This window comes from Squalius cephalus, assembly GCF_949319135.1.
Source record: "Squalius cephalus genome assembly, chromosome: 5".
NCBI classification, from domain to species: Eukaryota; Metazoa; Chordata; class Actinopteri; order Cypriniformes; family Leuciscidae; genus Squalius; species Squalius cephalus.
Window position 1 is genome coordinate 20,647,989 of NC_137126.1, and position 22,819 is coordinate 20,670,807.

At 37.2% G+C, this 22,819-nt stretch overlaps 1 protein-coding gene across 2 annotated transcripts in view; it reads left to right on the forward strand.

Annotated features, from left to right (window-relative positions):
• Positions 1–22,819, forward strand: part of arb2a (ARB2 cotranscriptional regulator A) — a 204,799-nt gene that overhangs the window by 98,588 nt on the left and 83,392 nt on the right. For both annotated transcript variants that reach the window (XM_079872939.1, XM_079872938.1), the window contains exon 8: positions 11,893–12,012. In XM_079872939.1, coding sequence (XP_079729065.1) covers positions 11,893–12,012 — 120 coding nt within the window. The remainder of the gene's footprint in view (positions 1–11,892; positions 12,013–22,819) is intronic.

Below are 22,819 nucleotides of genomic sequence, written 5' to 3' on the forward strand. Positions count from 1 at the left end.
TGCATATGGAAAATTGCATACAATGCACAGTATACATACTATTTAATAAAAGTACAGTAGCATTGTATTATGCTGTTCCAAACAGCCAGTGAAAACACTGAATGTTTATGTGGATCTACTTCCATGTTCATTTTCTCAGTCTTGAACTGTGATGCCTCTGCATAATAGAAAGAGAGATTTTCTGCTTTAAATAGGCACAAAACGGTTTATGTATTTGTCTTGAAACTAACACGAAGTGTTGGAAACAACGTGTTAAAATAGTTTAACAGCTTAAAAAGTTGTGCAGTGTAACAGTGTCCTACAGTGTGACTTTTTTTTTTTATTGCATGAAGTATTTATTATACTAATTGAGATACTACTTGAAATTTGTTTTTATTCATTTGTCATACAATAGGACTGCATAATTGAAAGGGTTAGTTAACCCAAAAATGAAAATTAGGTAAATAATTACTCACCCCTCATGTCATTCCAAACCTGTAAGACTTCCGTTCATCTTAGGAAAACAAATGAAGATCTTTTGGATGAAATCTTAGAGCTTTCTGTCCCTCCATATACAGCTGCACAACTATCACTTTGACGCTTCAAAAAGTTCAGAGATTGTAAAACTAATCCATATGAATTGAGAGGTTTAGTCCTAATTAATGACACAATTTAAATTTTTGGGTGAACTTTTGGGTGATCCCTTTAAGTTGATTGAAAAAGCTAAATAGATTGATTAGAGAAATGAGAATGCAGGGGTAACCAATCACATTACGATCAATTAATCAATAAATTAATAAAACAGTTATTTCCTATACACTGTAAAGCTTTAATGTAATTTTAATATATTATATTTTTAAAGTCCCCGTGTAGTCAATAATTGTATCCCTTAAAACTCATCTTTGATCACTAAAATTACACATTTAAACATTTGTTCCTTGGGAAAAAAAAACCCAAAAAACCTTTGCCTTAAAATAGCTTGAATGTAGCTCTACACCATTGCCTCATTTAGTATACGCTGTTCTATGAATGTGGAAATTCTCCCCGCCTCCACTCACTCACACCTGCTCAGAGATTCACCTGTTGACGATCACTCGTTGTCGTGATTGGTTACAAGGTAGTTTGTGATGTCAGAAACACCAACGATTTCAAACTGTGATTTTGAGACTGTCTTTGGTTCACTGCAATTTTAAGGAGAAAATACTCAGCAATAGTGCTGACTTGTGAATTTGCACATGGTTTGTCTTAAAACATATTAAAAACACCACATAGACATATAAACAACATTCAAATCTTGATTTTCACCACAGGGTGACTTTAAATCCTAAGGTAATATGAACAGTCATTTATAAGTAAGGCATTCATAAGTTGGGTTTCAGTTTGTCCACCCAATGGGATACGAGAACTTGTCGATATTTTTGCAATTGCCTTTGTTGACGTTACCAATGCAGAAAGTACACACTTATTTTTAATAAAGAAAAGTTAATGCCCATGCATACACAATAACACTGAGACATGAGCAACTGGTCTGCTCACTCTGGGAGTCTTCTAGGTCTTGCACATGCATGGACGAGATGAAGGCTGACAGCGAGAGAGAAAGAGAGAGAGAGGGTGAACCTGTCACTAGGAACTGGTCTCTATGGGCATATTGTTTCGCAGGAGCTAATTAACCCTAGGAAATAATTACACAAATATGCAAATGCTGTTTAGATAAGTGTGGGCTCTATCAGAGGAGGTAGTCAATCATAGGGGAAGGGTTGGAGGGAGGCGGTGGTTTGTGAGTGTGCTTGCGTATGTGTGTGGTCCAGGTGTCAGACTCTGTGCTGGGTTGATAAGGGAAGGGGACGTTACCTGGTTTTATGTGACATCACCCTTGTGCAACAGTGGAGATTTCGTTTATTAAAATACACTCACACACACTTATGCACGGACAGAACAACCTAACGGTCAGTCTATGGAGCTAGAAGAGTCTCAATAAAGATAAATGCACAAACTGCATTCACATATGCACACACAGGATACACAAATGCACACACATGATTCATAAATACACACACAGGATACACAAATGCGCACAAAATTCACAAATGCACACACAGAATTTAAAAAGCACAGAAGATTCACAAATGCATGCAAAATTCATAAATGCACACAAAATTCATAAATACACACACAATTCAGAAATGAAAACAAAATTTACAAATGCACACAAGATTCACAAATGCTCAGGACAAGATTCAGAAATGTATTTCTGATGCACACACAAATATATCTTGATTTACAAACTGCTTGCGGTCTGTGAACTTCACTGCATTTGTGTGTGAATTTTGAGACTCCCCTGACTTGGCTCGACACACAAATGCCTTTTTTTAAACAGGGAATGACCTGTGACCAATCAGATACCTCCCTTGTTTTAGCCAATCACAAGAACGCACCCCACGTGGGGGATTGTTTACTTGTAAGCCAATCACATGAAGTGTGGGCGCGAGCGCTAGAGCGAGGTGGGTGGAGTTCTGCCAGTTGGTTGAGACCATTTTTTACAGTCTATGGTTGAGGCGGTGGGCCGGACCTCGAAATTACGAATTTAATACTTACCTCTCAGCAGTGTACGTTTTTTTTTTTTTTTGCTGAGGCCATGTAATAAAATCGTATAAGTACTGCAGACATTGTTTCCAACTTTGTTGTTTGCACATTTGACGCAAAATGTCCTTACAAACTCTTACTTTTTTAAACCGGCAAGTAAGCAGGAGTACTAATCATAACGTTAGAAAACCTCCCGTTTCCTTGACAACCAATGTAAATAATGAACAGATTCTACGGCGGAGGCAAAGTAATCTTTGTCAGTGACCAGGAAGCTGCGTTCTTGAAATTTTAATTTTGCTTTAATCTTAAAAAATGTAATTTTAGTAATGTAGTTCAGTAATACTGAGGTAAAAATTAGGTGTTTTATCCGTTTAGCCTCAAATGTAAAAAGCCCTGTAACTCCTTTCCCAGACAAGTTGGGCAAAGTCTGTTCAATGTAGCCTACACACAAATTATTTTTATTAATGCAATGGACTGTTGCCTATGGCTTGCTCAGTTGGGGATATTTAATTTAATTAATCAATCAACAATACTATTGATCAGCATTACCAAACGTGGACGTTTTCCACTAGAAACAAACATTGATGTATTGTTTTAATTTAATACTGTGAAGCTGCTTTGATACAATCTCTATTGTGAAAAGCGCTATATAAATAAACTTGACTTGACTGTAACGGCACATCCGTATGTCATATTTTCCTAATGTCTGGTACTGTTAAACATGTTTTCACGTGAATGAATAATGATATGCAAGTGATGCATATGACATACCCAAAAAAAAAAAAAAAAGGTTGTTGCTCAGAAGTCATTCTGAATAGACACATAACCAACATATATTTAGAAATCCAACCCTTGAGAGTTTACATTTCAAGTCTCAAAATTAATATTGATATATATACGCTTAAACACAAACAAAAACAACAAATATTAAGAATATATTTATTAAATGTATAAAAATTTTATGTGAATTTAGGATTGCAACTTATAACCACAACTAAAACATGGGGATTTTTTAAAGACAATCATCCCGCACATCCTATTCTATAATAAAATCAGCTAATCGAATATTTGAAAATCGTGCCTTATCCCTAATTAATATAGTATTATTGTGTAAGTGGATGACATGACAAGTAGCAAAGGCAGTGTAAGTGGGGTCAAATGTTCATAGCAAATTTAAAAATAAAACAATGTAGCAGCATCATAGTGTAAACTACCAGTGTATTTGTGCAAGAGTCAATCAGCTGCCCTTAGGTTACTGGAGGGTGGGGGTGGAAGGAAGAGGCTCTCTATGATTCCCCTATAGAAAGTTAAGAGGATGGATTTTTGGGAGATGAGCCTTCCTCAACTGTGGGAGGAAGTGCAGAGGTTTTTGGACTTTCTTGGCCAGGTTCTGTTGGTGGTGTCGATAGATCGAGATGGGTCATCTGTGATGTGGATACTAAGCAACTCTGTGATCTTGACCTGCTCCATCATGGTGCTGTTGATGTGATGATTGTCAACGATCACCTCTGTAGTCATTTGGGTGTGGAGAGATATGATGTTGTCCTGTCCGTGTTAGATAAACAACTGAATTATATTCAGATAAATAAACACAGAAAGCGCACATTACTAGATAATATTCAATCACATTTTTCATCTTGACATTTGTATTAAGACTACTGCAGTTCTGACCACAAATAATTTTGTTAAATAGCTCAAAAACAGCCATCTTTAACTAAAATATTTTTCCACCATATTCCATCTTATACCTGTTCTGTTGTGTAGGTGAAGCCCAACCACTGACAGATGTACCATGCACAGAATTGTGTCATTGTATAAACTGTGACAATCAACCATAATTGGCTTAAATAACTCCATGACTACCACTATAAAGTTGATTTGAAATCATTCTTTATTTTGGTTTGCACTCTTTTTAGCTGATAATTAGTCTAGCTTACTTGTAGCCTAGGTAGCTTGCTGTAACCAACCTGGACATACCCTCCCGTTTACCCCGTGATTCTCCCTTAGTCAGACTTATTTCCTGCTGTCTTCCCGTTTAAAATTTTTCCCGTAATAATCCCGTATTTGAATACTCTTTGCTTAGTTTATTGTGTATGTACCGAATGATTATTTTGGATTAGCCTAAGCAGCATACAGTTAGACCTAGCTTTACTGCTCCACTTACCAACATTCTTTCGTGGCTAACGTTACTGTTCTCATCAACAACAACCAGTGATGCGCGGGTTGATCCGAAATGAGCGGGTGCCAGGGACGGACTGACAATCTGTGCGTTCTGGAAAAGTCCAGAACGGCCGTCCAACCGAGGGCCGTCGGCACAAAAAAAAAAAAAAAAAAAAAAAAGTCTAATAAAGCAATATGAACAGCCAACAGCAGGGGCACTAATACGATCACTTATATGCTACGTGTAAAAAACAACAACTGAGGAAGAAGAGTCGGCCTATAGCCACTGACAGAAAGTTAGTTTTATAAGGCTGCACTTTTAAATTTGCTTACATTATATTTGAATAGCAGTGGTCTCCAACGTGGTGCCTGTGAGTTGCCCGCTAAATACATTCTATAAATAGCCACAACTTGCCGTCGGGGTTCCAGACTTCGAATAAATAGTATAATTTTTGCGACCTTTTCAACTAAACGTTTCAATTTGAACTTTTGCCTCCACAAAATTACCCAACTCTCTTTGATTATACGCTGTCATTTGCGTTGCGTATGAGAAACATCAAATGGCAAAATCTCAAAAAGCGGAACAAAACTTGTTTGATCTGAGCAGCGCATTATTAGCTCGGCCCAAAAAACAGCGATCGCGGCCAAAGCACGTTACGCTGATCTCGATCACGCGAACATTTATACACAGAGCTGCGCGATCCACTGAGAAGCATTTAAATTCAGCGCAGAATTCTCTATCTCTATTATAAACCCACAAATGACTATGTGATTTAAGCTTGTAAAAAGCCAGATGAAACAGCGCTGATATTCTCAACATATTGACGCAAAAAACAAACAAACAAAAAAAACAGGCGAAACATTGTTCCAAGAACAAACCAGTTAGAAGACATTTCACACCAAAACTTATGAATTAACTTTAGTAAAACAAACTTTTTTGGCAGAAATGTGCCTGTATTCATATTAAAAATGCTGTTATATTAATATAGTCATGTAAAATGTAGCCTAATGCAGTAATGTTTTGTTTAGAAGTTATGGCAGTTTATTTTTATTTTTTTATTTATTTATTTTTTTCATTTATATTTATACTAAATGTTTGGGCTACTGTTTTTGATAACACATACAATAGGTTTATAGAAAATCAACAAAAAAATTGTTTTGGAATTTTTTTTTTTTTTTAAACGCATGTAAGTCTGAACCAGAATATCAAGATATTTTATTATTTCCCATATGATGGTGAAAAGTAAAAAAGCTTCACCATGTTATGTATAATAAATATTGGAGTAAGAAATAAAAATTCCTTCTAGATTATTTTATCCCTTGAGGTAGCCCTCGCACACAAAAAAGTTGGACCCTGGTATATAGTAACTATATGTTTTATAATTACAAGTTTGTGTAATTTGGGGTTACTGTAGCCAGTGACATTTCATTATTTGTATTTTATGGCATTGTACATTTTTTGTTTTTATTTGAAGGCTGAGGCTTCATTAATAAATACAACCCCAATTATCATAATTGGTTTTGAGATGTTACTTGCTGTGAATACCTTGTCTGATAGGCTACAGTATTGTGGCATATACTGTAGTATCAGCACATCCTGACTAGTGTCTGTCGCACACGGCTAGAGGCGAATGGCCGGATGATGGGCCTATTTGGGAGAAAGTCCAGGGCTGTTTTTTAGCCCCAGTCCGTCCCTGGCGGGTGCCTGCGGTTACGAGTCATCCAAAAATATTTTTAATGATATTCGGGTCGCGGTCGGTCGGATCGTTTGAAATAAAGATGCCAATTAAACCTTTGTAATTGATATAGTTCTAGACACAATTTTCTATGAATACGTTTTAAATTTAATTTACACTTTATTGGCTGAATAACTGGCGCGAAGATGACGCACGAGCTCAGTCTGCAGGTAGAGATGGAGGCGGCAAGAGAAAAGGTGAAGACTGGGGAGTGGAAGCTCCGCAAATACACAAATAGAAAGAGCAAAGTGTGGGAGACATTTGCCGAAATAATGAAAGATGATGACCAAAGTGCTGGCTTTGTCATGTGTAGGCTACTTCTTGCGATGCTATTTACACATTTGATAACCACAAAACTGGCACGACCAAGCAGGCACGGCGCCAGGATTCCAGTTTTGGATAAGCCAGACCAATTGTGGGTGGGCCTTAAATTAAAAACGTTAAATAAAAATAAAATAAAAAAAACGTTATCCAATCACTGCTTAACCTAATAAAAAAATATTTACTAATATAGCCTACTGTTATATTATCTGTGCGTATACATAATATAGATTGTAATAGCTTGATGCTCTTTAAATATTGTGTTGCATTGTAAAAGTAAATCCGCGATCGCTCTCCATGGTTCTGACCAAAGAAGAGAGCTTTGGAATCTCCATTATGAATATACCTGGGCTGCATTTTCCGATAACATTGTCTCTTAGCGCGCTGCGATAACTTAACTAAAGGTATACTACCACTAAAGGTATATCATTGCTAGGCGTCTTCAGGGCTATCATCCACTCGTGAAGCAGAGGCGCTGAGAGGCAGAGGCGCTGACGCCCTCCTAGCAACGGCGCTGTTTTTGGTAAAACATGATTTTGACGACTTCATTAAGTTTTGTTTTATAGAAAACTCTTTTTAAAAGATTTTCGTTTTGTATAAATTGTATCTTAATTTTGATCAATGTTTTATCAATCAATTGCCCGTATTTATTAAATAAGAAGCAAATATATAGCAGACAAAATAAGGCGCCGGTACGCGATCACTGCATGTGAACTGGAGGGCGCCGAAACTCAACTTGTGCCTCACAGATTTGATAAATATAGGCTATATATTACAGAAAGCTTGAAATGTCTACTTTTAAACGAAAATATTCAAACCAAAATAAATAGGCTATACTCTCTGATTATGTAGGCTAATCCATATGAAATGTACATTTCTCTCTGGCGTTCATGGCGAGTCCGCAATCTCCGCATTGTCAACTTCATCTTTGCAGCGACACAGAAAACACCAGTTTATTACTAAACAATTAAATGTCTCCTTGCTAATTTAGACACATTCATAATCATTACTTCAACCGGTTCTTTGTGGCAAGCTTTAAGCGTGCGGTCATTACGCGTATTCCTGTAGGCTAGCCTTTAAGTAATTAATTTAATATAAAGGGGCGATTTGTCCACGAATGGCTTAAATGAACAACTAGTCGACAAGAAAAAAAAAAAATAGTCGGAGGCAGCCCTTATTCCACATATTTTCGAAACAGCAGGCCATCTGGGTTGGGCGAGCGACCATGAGCGGAGCGGAATATTCAGAAATGCGCTCTCCGCTCACGAGCTCTGATCGGAAACCCGAACCTCACTGTCTGCTGAACTTGCGCAGAAACATCAAAATAGACATAGCCAGCTTTTTAAAATTGTTTTTAAAACTAAACATTTAGACTATTTTAGTTCAAATTATGAGCTTATATTGACGATTTTTTATAATTCTTGACAAAATTAGAATATTAAGTTATATTAATAGCTACGATGAGCATTATAGCTACTTTAAAAAAATGCGGGTCAGGAAGCGGGTCGGGTACAATATTTTCTTTTTCGTTTTTTGCGGTCCGAGTTGCGGGCGGGTTAGTTGAAAACGTCGGTCGGGTGCGGTTTGTTTATACATTGACCCGCGCATCACTGACGACAACGCATATACTCACGGCGAACTATAGCTTGCAGTCTTAAATACAACTTATATGAAAAGCATTAAGATATAGGGGTGTATAATCATTGTAAAACAAATCTTACCTTGACGTTGTCTTGCCGAGACACACCGGTCTCTTCACGTTGGGTTGTAGACTGTACTAGACTCAAAACTGACGCGACGTCGGTTCAACGAATAACGTGATTGGCCAAATCTATTCAACAAGGTAACAACACAAGCGTTGATTGGATCTCACTCCGGCCAACGTTTGTGATCAGCTAGCGAAATGAAATCTATTTTTATACTTTAATGTGCAACAATTGGCGTTGGAAACAATCATTAATCTTTTTGTGAATTATTCATACAGACAAAAATGAGCCACACAGCTGCTGAGTAACTGTCAAATCAAAAACTAAACGAGATAGACGGACTTGGCCCACCGCCTAAGAAGCCGGTCTAAACCAACTGGCAGAACTCCACCCACCTCTCGCGCCCACACTTCATGTGATTGGCTTACAAGTAAACAATCTCCCACGTGGGGTGCGTTCTTGTGATTGGCTAAAACAAGGGACGTATCTGATTGGTCACAGGTCATTCCCTGTTTAAAAAAAGGCATTTGTGTGTCGAGCCAAGTCAGGGGAGTCTCAAAATTCACACACAAATGCAGTGAAGTTCACAGACCGCAAGCAGTTTGTAAATCAAGATATATTTATGTGTGCATCAGAAATACATTTCTGAATCTTGTCCTGAGCATTTGTGAATCTTGTGTGCATTTGTAAATTTTGTTTTCATTTCTGAATTGTGTGTGTATTTATGAATTTTGTGTGCATTTCTGAATTTTGTATGCATTTGTGAATCTTCTGTGCTTTTTAAATTCTGTGTGTGCATTTGTGAATTTTGTGCGCATTTGTGTATCCTGTGTGTGTATTTATGAATCATGTGTGTGCATTTGTGTATCCTGTGTGTGCATATGTGAATGCAGTTTGTGCATTTATCTTTATTGAGACTCTTCTAGCTCCATATCAGTCTTCTGTTTGCTTCACCATAACATAACCTTCCAAGATGCACATTAATCTATAATGACAACTTGAAATTGCAGTTGTAATTTATAGATTCGGTACTGATCAATGTCAGATTGTGAAAAGAGATATTATTAAGAGTATGAGTAGTGTATGTAGTTTGCTATCATAACTATCATACTACTATTTACGCTGTTATATTTTTAAAATTTCGATTAAAAAAAACAACAAAATCTATAAAAACTATCACTCACCTGCCAGCATCCAGGCATTTTGTCAGAATGATATATATCATTTTTCCCCCCATTACATCTTTAAAAAATAAATGTTGTGAATAGTGCTGGGGCATCCAAAATACAAGTTTGTGTTTACATAATATATGTGTGTGTACTGTGTATAATTATGTTTTATATAAATACACACACATGCATGTATATATTTAAGAAAAATGTGTTATTTACAAATAAAATATTTTATAGATTATATACATGCAAATATTTTTTTAAATATATACATGCATATGTGTGTGTATTTATATATACAAAATAATTATACACAGTACACACACATATGTTATGTAATCACAAACTTTTATTATGGATGTGATTAATCGTTGCCCAGCACTAGTTGTGAACATTGCAATTAAAATAAAACAGCTTTGTAATTTCTTAATACTATTTTACCTTTTTTATTTAATTAGCATAGAGACTTTACCATAGAGCATAGACACGGGCAAGCAGAACTTACTTTCCAAAATGTAAAAAAATAAAAACACTCTAGCTTGTTGCTTTCCCCTGCCCGCACGGCCCGCACGGCCTTGGTTACATCAGCACAATAAAAAAAGAGGTTGTTTAGAGGTAGAAAAAGTTCTTACATTTTGATGAATGCTTGCAAACATTCTTTTTTTCTTTCGAATATCATGAACTGATTAAATGTGTACAATAAGGACCAGGGCCGTTTATTAAGTGAGGGTATAAAAACGAATTACTGGCCACTACACTTCTTTGTGCCCGTGTGTCCATGCTTGCTCGTGTGCGTGCAGAGAGCTTTATGAATATGAAATGCGCTGCACTGCGATGATGACTCAGCTTTGGTTCTTCAAAAAAGCTTTGATGTCTAAGACTGTGAGAGAAAATCATCCCCGTTTTCACCGCCCTGCACCCACCGCCCAGCCGTCCAAGGAGATCTGGGCTCAGCGCTTTCCGCCAGTTGCATCACGCCGTAACCCCCCCCCCCCCCCCCCCCCCCCACTCCCACCAGCCTGTTTATTTACTTTCATATTTGTGTCCCCTCGCCAACACAAGCCATCTCAGTGACAGGAAATCTCTTCCCTCCTGCCAGCTCCTTCAGCTCTAATTCACTTATTATTGTGCTTTTCAAAAAGCTAATCAATGTGGGAGAGCTGATGCAAGATCATGAGAAAAAGGCTAAACGCGGGGCAAGGCTGCAAAGTTTCAGAAGCGGATTACGACAAGGCCGGGCTCTTTATATTACGCAGCTGTGTGGCTTCCGATGCCACATTTGTCGTTTTATGTCACCGACACCCACGTTCACTCACTTGTTGCTAGCAATTTTTCTCTAATTTAGTTGTTATTCTGCATTTAAACGATTGCCGCATTTACAAACAAACACACAGATCGATGTTGCATGCGCCAGTGAATGAATGCCCTTTTTCTCTCTCTCTCTCTCTCTCTCTCTCTCTCTCTCTCTCTCTCTCTCTCTCTCTCTCTCTCTCTCTCTCTCTCTCTCTCTCTCTCTCTCTCGTCTCGCATTCGTAGAGCGTTATAACCCCAGGCCAGTGTTAATTACGAGTGTTGTGTTTGTGCCCTGCTTGTGTGACCTTCCCATGTAGGCCGATTATGTGTTTATCGCTCGTATAGAGGCCGTATTGATCAGTCAGTTGGGTACAAATTAAGATATAAACTTGACGTCACACAATCTATTGAGTTTTGCATCGGAGGCATTCGCAGTATGCAAGGCTCATTGATTAAGATAAATTTAACTGAGTGAATGTGGCTGTATGCGAGTTTATTGGGTGCACGTCTTCAGGCAGTCTCTAACTTAAAGAGGTCAAAGCTTTTTTATTTTGTTTTATACTGATAAAATATACTTTAATAAAAAATATATCCTATAATCGATTTACTATCTCATTTTATAGTTAATTAAATGGGGTGTCCACATAGTTTTTGTCATATAATTAATCTGTCCTCATGTTTTTGTAAATAGGTGCCATGAACAAGTAAATGTGGGTGGTCATGTGTTAAAGTATCTGTCTGATGTCTGTAGGCTGCAAAAAAGCTTTTTTGCACATTGATTTCAATAGTTTCATTTAATCCAAAGAGATTTTTTGGACTGGAGAAGTTTCAATTTTGAAAGTTACTCTGTTTTCTGAGCTCGTATTTTGAAATATCAAGGAAAATTGTATTTCTCATTAAATGAAGCCTTTAACTCAAATTATTCTCACTCTGACTTTGCAGGAAAACAGCTCTCCGGAGGAACACACACTTTATGTGTGGGACCAATTCATCTCTAAATCACTCGCGAAAAACGTCTTCATCGTGGCACACAGCTATGGCGGCTTGTCATACGTGAATTTGGTAAGTAATTGTTGGCGGTTATTATTATGAAATCCCTTCCCCTCCACCACCTCAACACACACAGTTGTCTCCACCAGTGGGAAAAGCAGCAAAAAAAAGAGCAAAATGATTAAAAATAAATAACGCTTAAGTTTCTTTGAGAAAGTGCTGCTTTTGTAAACAATCCAGTTCATCCTTGTCCTAAGGCACTATTCACTTCCTTGAGTGGGAGGGAGGGACAAAGGAAGAATGATAAACTGCGAAACTACAGCTCTGTTAAAGCATGTAGACATGTAGGCATAACATCAGACCCTGAGAGAAAAGAAATAAATATCTTGATAGAAGGGTAGAGTGCATGTTAAAGTCAGAAAGACAGAAGATACACATTTGAATCTTACTTAGTCTCTCGTTGGACTTAATAATACAGCCTCTCTGTTTTATGTGAATGGTAAAAGGGTTTTTTCTTTCTTTCTTTTTATATTAATTTGTGCAATTATTAGGCAACTAGATTGCATTTTTTCCATTAACCTTAAAGTGTAATGGTAAAAAAAAACAAAAAACACATATACTAATTAATTGTAATCTAATAATATTTTGGGCATTTAAAAAAATTTGGTGGCCTATATAGCCTAGGCATCCTTATTTTTAGGGCCTTTCATAAGCCTCCCATCCATTGAATTTGTCATTTTCTTTACCGTAGCCTGTTCAAAGATGGTTATAGTTTTCCCTCACTCTAAATCTTAGAGGATCTCTTCATCAGGTTAGAACATTGTCCTACATCAGCATTAATTGTCATACATTGCATTCTCTCAAATGGTTCCAGTGTTTAAAGAACGTGTCTTTAAGAAACTGGAAGTAGTTGGGAGTTGATTTTCAGTCTATCTGTCATTTAAAAGGGTCCAAGGATGTATTTCTGGAGACTCCAGATACATTTTATAGTATGTATGGAAATTTGTGCCACTAGATTCGGTTACACTTTATTATAAGGTGTCCTTTTTACTGTATAATAATTATACATTTAAGTACTGAGGGTTATTTTTTAACTACATAAACTACATTAGCGTTGGGGTTTGGTTTAGGGTTAGTTACTTGTAATTATGCATAATTTACTGTTATTACTCTAGTAAGTATGCTACATGTAACTGGTGCACTGTTAAATAAAGTGTTACCCTGGATTCTTAAGGGTTCTTGGTGGCTTCACATTTAACCCTTTTGCATTAAATTTGCACTTTTTCTGCCGAATATTCTGAAATACGCTGCCAGGTTTGAAGTCACTGATGGCGAAAGCCATTGGTTGTTCCACATGGTCGATCTAAACTCAGCGAGGAAAATGTTTTGGTCTGTTTCTAGAACATTGTATGATTTTAGAAGACTTGGAATACAGTCTTATTATTAGCTACTTTTACAGTGTTCCTGTACATTGTCCTTGCTTTCATTATTTTCATAATTGCAGAGATTATTAAAATTTTCCTCTTTTGTGTTCTCATGGAAAAAAAGTCAGTCATACATGTTTCGAAAGACACAAGGGGAAATAAATGATGACCAAATTTTCAATTTTGATGAACTAACCTTTTACCTTAACATTGTGAAGTTTTCAGCTATGTACCCTGTGTTACATCACCTCTGGGGTCAAGGGTCAGGTATCTTGTCACAATTTCTACTAGTCTAGGTGTGCGCATTGTAAGGACAGAGCACTCTGTCTAACCTTTGACCTAACATAAACTCACACTTTCTTGCTTTCTTCCACACACACACACTCCTACACCTTCATGAAAGCACTTTTCATGAAACCGTCCCACTTTTCTTAGAGAGAGAGAGAGAAGGGAGGGTGGAGCGGATGGCCGCGACTTAGCATTCCTCTGATAATTCCAGGAATATGTGTTTTTATCTGAGGCAGGAGACTGTGTGTTTTGTAATTTGAATATAACTGTTAAATATTTATGTGGCGTTGTGGCCGTGACAGCCCCTCGCTGGTGGAGGCATGGCGGTCTTCCTCCAGAGATCTGTTTAGCCGTCTTTCTCTGATGCATCCCTGTTTTTTCCCCTCCCTCGCTTTCAAACCCACACACCAGCAGAATGCTCACTTAAACACACTATTTCTTATACAAACCATGCTCATGCCTTTCATTGGTTCAGTTGTTTCTGGTATGGAGTGGCAGGTAAATTCTGATAAACTATCTGAGAATAACTTTGCCATCAAGCACAGATCATCTGTATAGATATTATGAATGATCATGCATAACATCCCAAGTTAAAGTTGATTAATCATTTTAGCTGCTTGACATACTTTATAGTTTGGTAGATGCACCTATAACTCCATATCTTAACCAGACATAATGCGATAAGATAACAGCTTCAAACAATCGGACTGTCCACACCAAATGCGACACGACTACGAGATGTGACAAAATCAATTTTTTAATTTCTTAATTTATTTTTCATTTTTAGTTTGCTTTAGTTCTTTTAATTTATTTTCAAGATTCGAGGTGAATTATCTATTGTCGCTTTCAGTATGTCTATAAAGGTCATGCAAAATTATATTCAAACTCACAATAATTTATTGTATTTTTTTTTTTACATTAAATAACTATGTTGCAGAAATAGAATCTCCTGACACTTGTTGTGTATCACTGTTGTGGCTGGTTTGGATAAAAACTCATTATCATGGAAAAGATACCGTGTGTCGCGCCATCGTGTCACTTCTGGTTAGGACACGGTGTAACTCCTCAAGTGAAACTTGAATCAAACGTTCAGTATTTATCTCTTTATTATTATTTACTTATTTTCATTTTAATGTACTGACTAGCACTCTAAAAAATAATCTGTACACCCCTTCTTTGGCAGTAACCCTATTTAATGAGAGGGCCGTGCATGTGACTTGTAAATAGGTCTTAAGTGATGGCTCAAGGTGAAGAAATTAAAGGCCAAGATTTTAGCTTGTCATAACAGATTGCTTGAAAACAGGCCGTCTGTGGCTTAATTAATGCTCCCTTTAACTCTTAACAAACACGTTTCTGATCAGGCACATCAAACACAGTCCGATTAATGTCTTCAGCATGTTGGCTCTCTCTCCCTCTTTCTTTTCATTGAAATTCGATTTCTTTTCGAAGGCAGTATGTAGTAATTACAGATACATCAAAGTGTGCTTTTAAGTAAGAGTGCAATGTTGGATAGCTTTATGTCAGGACTCACATCTCTGTGTTTTTGTTTCAACAGTCTGTTTCTTGTCATATCTGTGCCATACATTCTGAGTTTCTATGTCTTTCCCTCTTCTTGCTCTGAATTCATGTTGCCTTATAGTATGCACTGGATGTGATTGAACTTCTCGACCATTAATGAAGTATTTGCTGTAAGTTTGAAGGTATGTAGTATGAATACATTACCGGATTTACATATTCTACATCCATCATGTTGACATTGACCTGTGGCTGGTGTTCATTGATCTATGATAAGTAATGGTAACGCAAAGAATTGAACCCAAATGACTTTGGTTCTGATTCCTCTTAAAGATTCTGGTTACTTAACAGTTTCATTATCATGTATTACACAACATTAATTATGCAAACTAAATTCATAATGTCCATCTTTAACCACGTCGTCATAAACAAACAGCAACTCCACTGATTTAAGTCTCACATGCTATAACCCAAACATTCTTGATTCACTAAAAAGGACCAACTCATTAAAGTCATTCATTCAGATATCAAACTGTGTTGTTCTGTGTGTGTTTGATTCACTAAAAGAACAGAGTCATTTGTTAGGGAATCGGACTACATTAGTTGCGCAGAAAGCGTTTGATTAACTTAAAAGATCTGAATCCTTTGAATCATTTGTTCTGGAATCGAACTACACTCCTTATAAAGGATGTGTTTGAGTCACTAAAAAGATCAGACTCTTAAGAGTCATTCGTTCGGGAATCGGACTACACTGATTGGGCTGTCAATTTCACGTGTTATATTTTGTCACAGTGTTGAGGCACATTGAAAAAATATGTGCACTTGCTTAAATGACAGCAAAAAGTAATTTAGTGTGTTGTTCCGTCCACTTCGACGAGAACCATTAACTATTCTACACATTTTTTTACTCCTTACAGTCCTCTTTGCCCATGGACTAGCAAAATGTACACTTCAGAATCTCAGGACATTTCTGTTTAAAAAGTCACCATTATAAATGATTTATCTGTGCACATCATTATTTAAAAAAATAATAATCTGCCCCCTATTCTTTAATCAAAACAACTTCCCTTCCCACTTGCAACGACATCTCATCTCTCCTCTGATGGCGTTACTTTCATGAGGGTGGGACAACTCACTTGAGATCACAGCAAGTGCAAACAACAATGATCCAATCAATTCCCGATGGACAAAATCAAGTCCAGCTCTACATTTTTTTTTTTTTTTTTCTCTTTCGAGAAGCTGTTTCATTCAGATATATGTCACAAATATGATCGCAACTTCCGTTTCATGCCTACCTCTATTTTGTTCAATAAACAGCTGTGGTACCGTGTTGGCTCGCCACTTGATGTTTAGTGTGAAATCTGAGTCCTGGATCAAAATCAGTTGTAAACCATTCATCTCACCTGATCATACCTGTCCCATTTTCTCTTCTTTCTCCATGTGATCTTGTTTGATTGCTGCATTGGCTTCTCCAGTGCTTGCTTTCATCTGTGAGTCTAGCTGGAGGCCTGTGGGAGCAGCCATCAGGGCAGAGCTCAGCTCCGCGTAACCTTCCTGACTCCCTGCCAGAGAAAAGAGCAGCCGGATTGGAGAAGACGGGGCGCATTATGTAATGAGTTATGCAAACGTACATCTGCCTCCCATTGCACCAGTGTGGGGTTGCCCACAGCTTTGATGAAACAAATGGATCAAATGTACGTGTCATTGTGTGTTGTGTAGCATAGACCTGTATGTGTGTGTATTAGAGTCTAAGTGTGTGTTCACACATTGGTTTGATGAACATGAACTCTGTTGCGATTGCTCTGTGCGGTTCATTTGAATATGTGTGACTGCTGGCATCCAAGCCCTGCCGCACCAAACAAGCGAACCGAGACCCACCACTTCCAAATGAACTCTGGTGCGATTCGACTCCAACATGGACCAAAGACATCTAAACAAACCAAAAACAGGATGTGATGTCACAAGATGTGACCCTAAAAAGGATAGAATGCTCATGGTTCTTCACATCATAGGAGCGATGTTGGATAAAAAACAACCAAGAGATCCGAACTACAAGAATACTTCCCAACTTAAACACTTCAACTGCAAGTAACAAGTAATAAGGTATTAGAGGTTGTTACAATGTAAATATAGTCTTGGCTAAAGAGCATCACTATACATTTTTACTTTTATGGCCAGTGTGGTGAAAAGGATGGAGATGCATCAGAGCTCAGTTTCTATATATCCACTTGACAATCTAGACACCAAGGATTTGGTTTCTCTTCTCTACCTGAATTATGAATCTTGGCCTGTGGAAGGCAATTGTACTCTAGAATACAAGCTTTCTTACAAGCTTTCTTATTTGTTCTTATGCTGTCTTTCGTTTCTAGCGTTTATGTTATGCTGGTTTTTCTTGATACTTTAAGACTGCGGTCTTAAACAGCTCTGCTGTCTGTAAAACCTTCTGCTTGGACAAATGGGTCTGATATCTTGCTGATTCACTTGCTGCAGAATATGAAATATGAATAATCACAATTGCAGAGATTTCTGTCCAGCCCTGCATTCAATATTAGATTATCTATTTATTTAATAGTCAATTAATTATTTATTTTGATTTGAGTGATTTATTTGTAAAACCACAATAAATTAACACAATCGACAGCCCTAAAAAATAGACTTTTCCTTCAAAGTATATATACTTTACTACAATATACACTACCGTTCAAAGGTTTGCGATTCGCAAGATTTCTTAAAATGTTTTTAAAAGAAGTTTCTTATGCTCATCAAGGCTGCATTTATTTGAAAAAAAATAAAATAAAAAATACAGTAATAGTAATATTGGAAGTTTTTAATAACTGTTTCTGTTTTAATATATTTTAAAATGCAATGTATTATTGTACTGACAAAGCTGATTTTTCAGCATCATTATCCCAGTCTTCAGTGTCACATGATCCTTCAGAAATCATTCTAATATGCTGAACATTAATTCACTTCTTGAAGCGCATTGACCCACCTTATTCGGACTTGACGTCACTTTGTTTACCTGTGTTTACATTTACTATATAGACTGCTGTCTAAAAATATCAATTATGTTAACACATTTTACATCTTTTGAAAGGTCTATGGGTTTAGTGTCAATATACGGTCTCTGCTTTACAATATACAGTTGTGGTCAGAATTATTGGCACCCCTGGTTATCCCATGATCAAAATGTCTGCAAAAATAAATCTGCATTGTTTATCCTTTTGATCTTTCATTCAAAAAAATCACAAAAATCGAACCTTTCATTGAAGCAAAATAGTTGAAATTATTTCACATTATGAAATAAATGCTTTTCTCCAAAACATGTTAGCCATAATTATTGGCACCCTTTTATTAAATACTTTTTGCAACCTCCTTTTACCAAGATAACAGCTCTGATTTTCTCCTATAATGCCTGATGAGTTTGGAGAACACCTGACAATAGATCAGAGACCATTCCTCCCTACAGAATCTCTCCAGATCCTTCAGATTCCCAGCTCCATATTGGTGCTTCTTCTCTTCAGTTCAGCCCACTCATTTTCTGTAGGGTTCAGGTCAGATCAGATTGATGCTTCTTTCTGAATACAAGCATTCATTTTTTAAAACAAAAAGTGTTACTGACTCCAAACTTTTGAATGGTAGTCTGTTTATAAATTAAAAAGTGGAAGTTAATCATACCAGTACACAAAGTCTTCATTCATTTTATTTAATGGAAAAATGTAACTAATTAAGATTAATTCAATTATTTAACTAGGATTAATATGATGCCTTCGCTTGAAGCTCAGACTTGTTGATATTTCTTTGAACGCTGTTGATCAGGTCTATCAGTGTGTGATGGTGAATTAGGCTTAAGTCCTGAATGGATGATTTACACCACAGACCAAGGCTTTCTTCAAACCACTGCATTGTTGCAGAATTCTCCTGATTAACAACACACAGTCTTCCCAGACCCTTCACTCTACCTGTGTGTGGCTCATTTCTCTAGCTTGAAAAGAGATCCTGACAATCAACATTGTAAAAGATTTCCCCCACTGTGCATTGTCTTCTTCCTCTTTACCTCCTCCCAGGCATTGTTTTCTTTATCTGCCTGTTTGTGCCATTTTCTGGTATTTATTTATTTATTAATTTATTTGATTTATGACGGGCCGTTTCAAACCCAATCTTTTCCCTCCTGGACTTCTGTTGTGAGGGATTCACCAGAGAGAGGGCTTTGACTACAGTTCGTCAGTGGCTTATTTATGTATTTGTGTCCGGCTCATTTTGTCATTAATTTCTGTTTGTTTTTAGAAGATGACGAGCAATCTAGCATGCACAGATTGTTGTTGGAGATTGGAAACCCGTCTGCATTCGGATTTTAATTGATATCAATTTGCCGTCCAGGTGTGTTACGCTGAAACAGGGTCACAGAGGGGGTGGAGTTTTGTGTGTGCTTAGAGTAATTACTGTAGTCTTCATACACACCAGATCTGTTTCATGGAATTTTTTTTTTTTAAGTACCATGTAAATACTATTGTACAGTACATGAATATGGTAGCAATAATAATATGATAATATTATGTTTATCATGAAGGAAAAGTGTGTGTCAGCTGTTTTTACGAGTTTTGATGCTGCTCAGTAAATGTTGTGAGACGTTTTTATGAGTATATCTGTTCATTACTCAAGAGAACATTATATTAAACATATGGCACCTTGGTGAAATGAAAATAGTAGCTGCCTTGTATTGGCTATTTAAAGACAGTATAGACAATGTATCTGCTAAGTATCACAAAGAAGAACAGATCTCAAGGCAGGTTCTTCTGTCTTATGAGCAACTCTTTTCACACACATCTACTTCAATATTTCACAATGTCATATTCCAAAGCACATCAATGTAAGACAGTTATGTTGTTTTGTGGTGTCATTATCTTGTGTTGTATTTTTTATTTTGCTTATAACATAATTGTGTTGGAGCACATTTCCTTTGCTTTATTCATTCTTTTGTGTTATGGCATAAATAACACATTGTGTTGTTGAGTAATTCTGTTGTTTTGTGGTTTGTGGCCTATTTCCATTTTAGTATGTTTTGGCTTTAATTTTCAAGTTTGGTTGGCTTTGCTAATTCTGTTGTGTTGTGGCTCATTGCCATTGTATTGTGGCTTACTTTCGTAGTGCTTCTGTAGCATTTTTTCATGGTGTTCTGACTTATATCCATTGTTTTATGGTTTATTATCATTGTTTTGTGTATTTTATTGCGTCATTGTGGCTTATTTGTGTTGTATGTGGTGTAATTCGTTGTATTGCCACTTATATGCATTGAGTTGGGTTTTATTTCCATTGTGTTTCCTTAGGTAATTCTGTTCCTTTGTTGTTTTAATCTGATGTGCTGTTTTTTGTTTGTTTTTTGCCTTTAAGAGATTCACCCAAAAATGAAAAATTCTGTCATCATTTACTCACCCAATTTCTTTCTTCTGTTGAAAACAAAAGAAGAGATTTTGAAGAATGTCGGTAACTAAACAGTTTCCGACACCAAACAGTTGATGGGCCTCATTGATTTCCATAGTATTTTTATTTTATTTTATGGAAGTCAATGGGGCCCATCAACTGTTTGGTATATTCTTCAAAATATATTCTTGTGTTCAGCAGAAGAAAGGAATTCATACAGGTTTGGAACAACAACTTGTCCGTCTTATTTCCATTGTATTAAGGCTTATTTGTGTTTGGTTCTGTTGTAATAGTTTTTTTGAATTGTTGCTAATAGACGTTGTGCTGTAATTTGTATTTGCTGTTGGGTGTCTTAATTCTGTTTTGTTGTGGCATCCTTTTTTTTGTGGAGCAGTTCTGTTTTGTGGTTTTATCAGATATGGTGTGGATTATTTGTATTGTGGTGTAATTTTGTCTGGGATTTAATTTTCTAGTTGCCATTATATTGTGGCAATAGTCTATTTCATAAAAAATCTGCATAGTTCTTCTTGGCTTATTTCCACTGTATTGTGCTGTCTTAATTCTATAGTTCGGTGTCTTATATTGGTTGTATTTATGGTTTATTTGTGCTGTGTGTGGTGTAATTTTTTGTTTTTATGTGTGTGTGTGTTGTCGCTTATATGCATTGTAATTTGATTTGCCGTTGTCTTACTCCTGTTGTATTGCATCTTAAAACGGTTGTATTTTGAACTTTCATAGTTTTGTGCATCCCTGGGCCGCCACATTTATACGAGGTCAACCTTGTGCATTTAACTCAGACTCTTTCTCTGTCTGTCTTTCTCCCCCCCCTCTCTCATTTTTTCCTCCCCCACTTCATCTTTTCTCTGTCACAAGCTTAATTAGCCGCTGCTTGTTAACAGGCTCAGAGAGTTTAGCGCATAAACATGGATGGAGGGATAAATTCACGCCGAAACGAGCGCACGATAAGAGAAATCACCCAGCTCCACTATTTCTATAAATAAACTATCAGCAAACGCCTGTGCGGAGTAGCCTATCTTCACACCGACGATAAGACACGCTCCAGGAATGTGTGCGTCTGTGTGTCCAGAATACACTTTGAAGTGAGAAGAGGCTTTGATTTGATGTGTAACTCCGAGATTGCGGCGTGCACGCCAGTGTTTATGCGTCTGCGCTGACATAGACGTGTTTGTTATTCCTGCTTATTGTCTGTCATCTTCTGTGTGGTTCATCTGGACGAAATCATTTGCATGTGAATGTATATCGCTATGAGTACCGCCTAATAGAATATGCAATTATGTATTACAATAAGCCATTGAACATCCGTGATGAGCCCTGTCATGGTTTGACAGACATATTTCAGACGTCTGTTTGACACTTCATTTCGTCCCATGCTAATGTAAAATAGCCTTTATATAGTTGTTATAGCATTCTGTTGTGTTTAGCGTCTATGTCACGGTACCATTTCGGATATTTCAACCAAATAACCATGTCTGATGCTATATTCATGGTAAATTTACCAGCTTGCATTTGTCATCCACAGCAAACGACAACAATCGAGTGTCCGATTTAATCCCGTACGTCTACCTCGATGTTCAGATCGAGCCTTTTGCTTTCACACATGTGCCTCCTCTGCTTGTTAAAGAGCTCACAGTGAAATCTTAAGGGGTTCATCATTACATATTTAGTGGGCAGGCATCTGATATAGCTGTAAGGTTTTTAATGCAGCGCCTCATTGATCTGACGCACATGTCGGCTCCCGGGGTTACCGGACGTGCCTCCATTTGCATAAGGGCCCTGGGCAAGGTTCCTCTCACGCATTGATTGGCTTGTCCTAGGGAACCTCGCATCGCCTCCCCACATTGATCACTTTTTTTTTCTTCCCTGAGATAGTGCTATGCAGAGTTCACCTCAAACGCATCCTCCCCAACCTGCAGGAGGAAGGAGTGTGGGAGAGAGGAGAGGAAGAAACTTTGCCACCAATATTTTAATAGTCGCTGCGCCGAGGGGGAACCAAGTGCGAGGGAAGGGTCAGGTGATGTGTATTCATGCCTCGGTTCAGGGTGGGTACTGAACAGGGTTTACAGATACAGCACACACACATATATGGGCCATTCTACAGAATTGGTGCAAAGTCAGAGTTGGAAACATCTTGAATTTTTTTTGTTTTTTTACACAAATTTTGCATGTATGTAAATTGTATAATATCCAAGGTATGCTTTTCTAGTAATTGT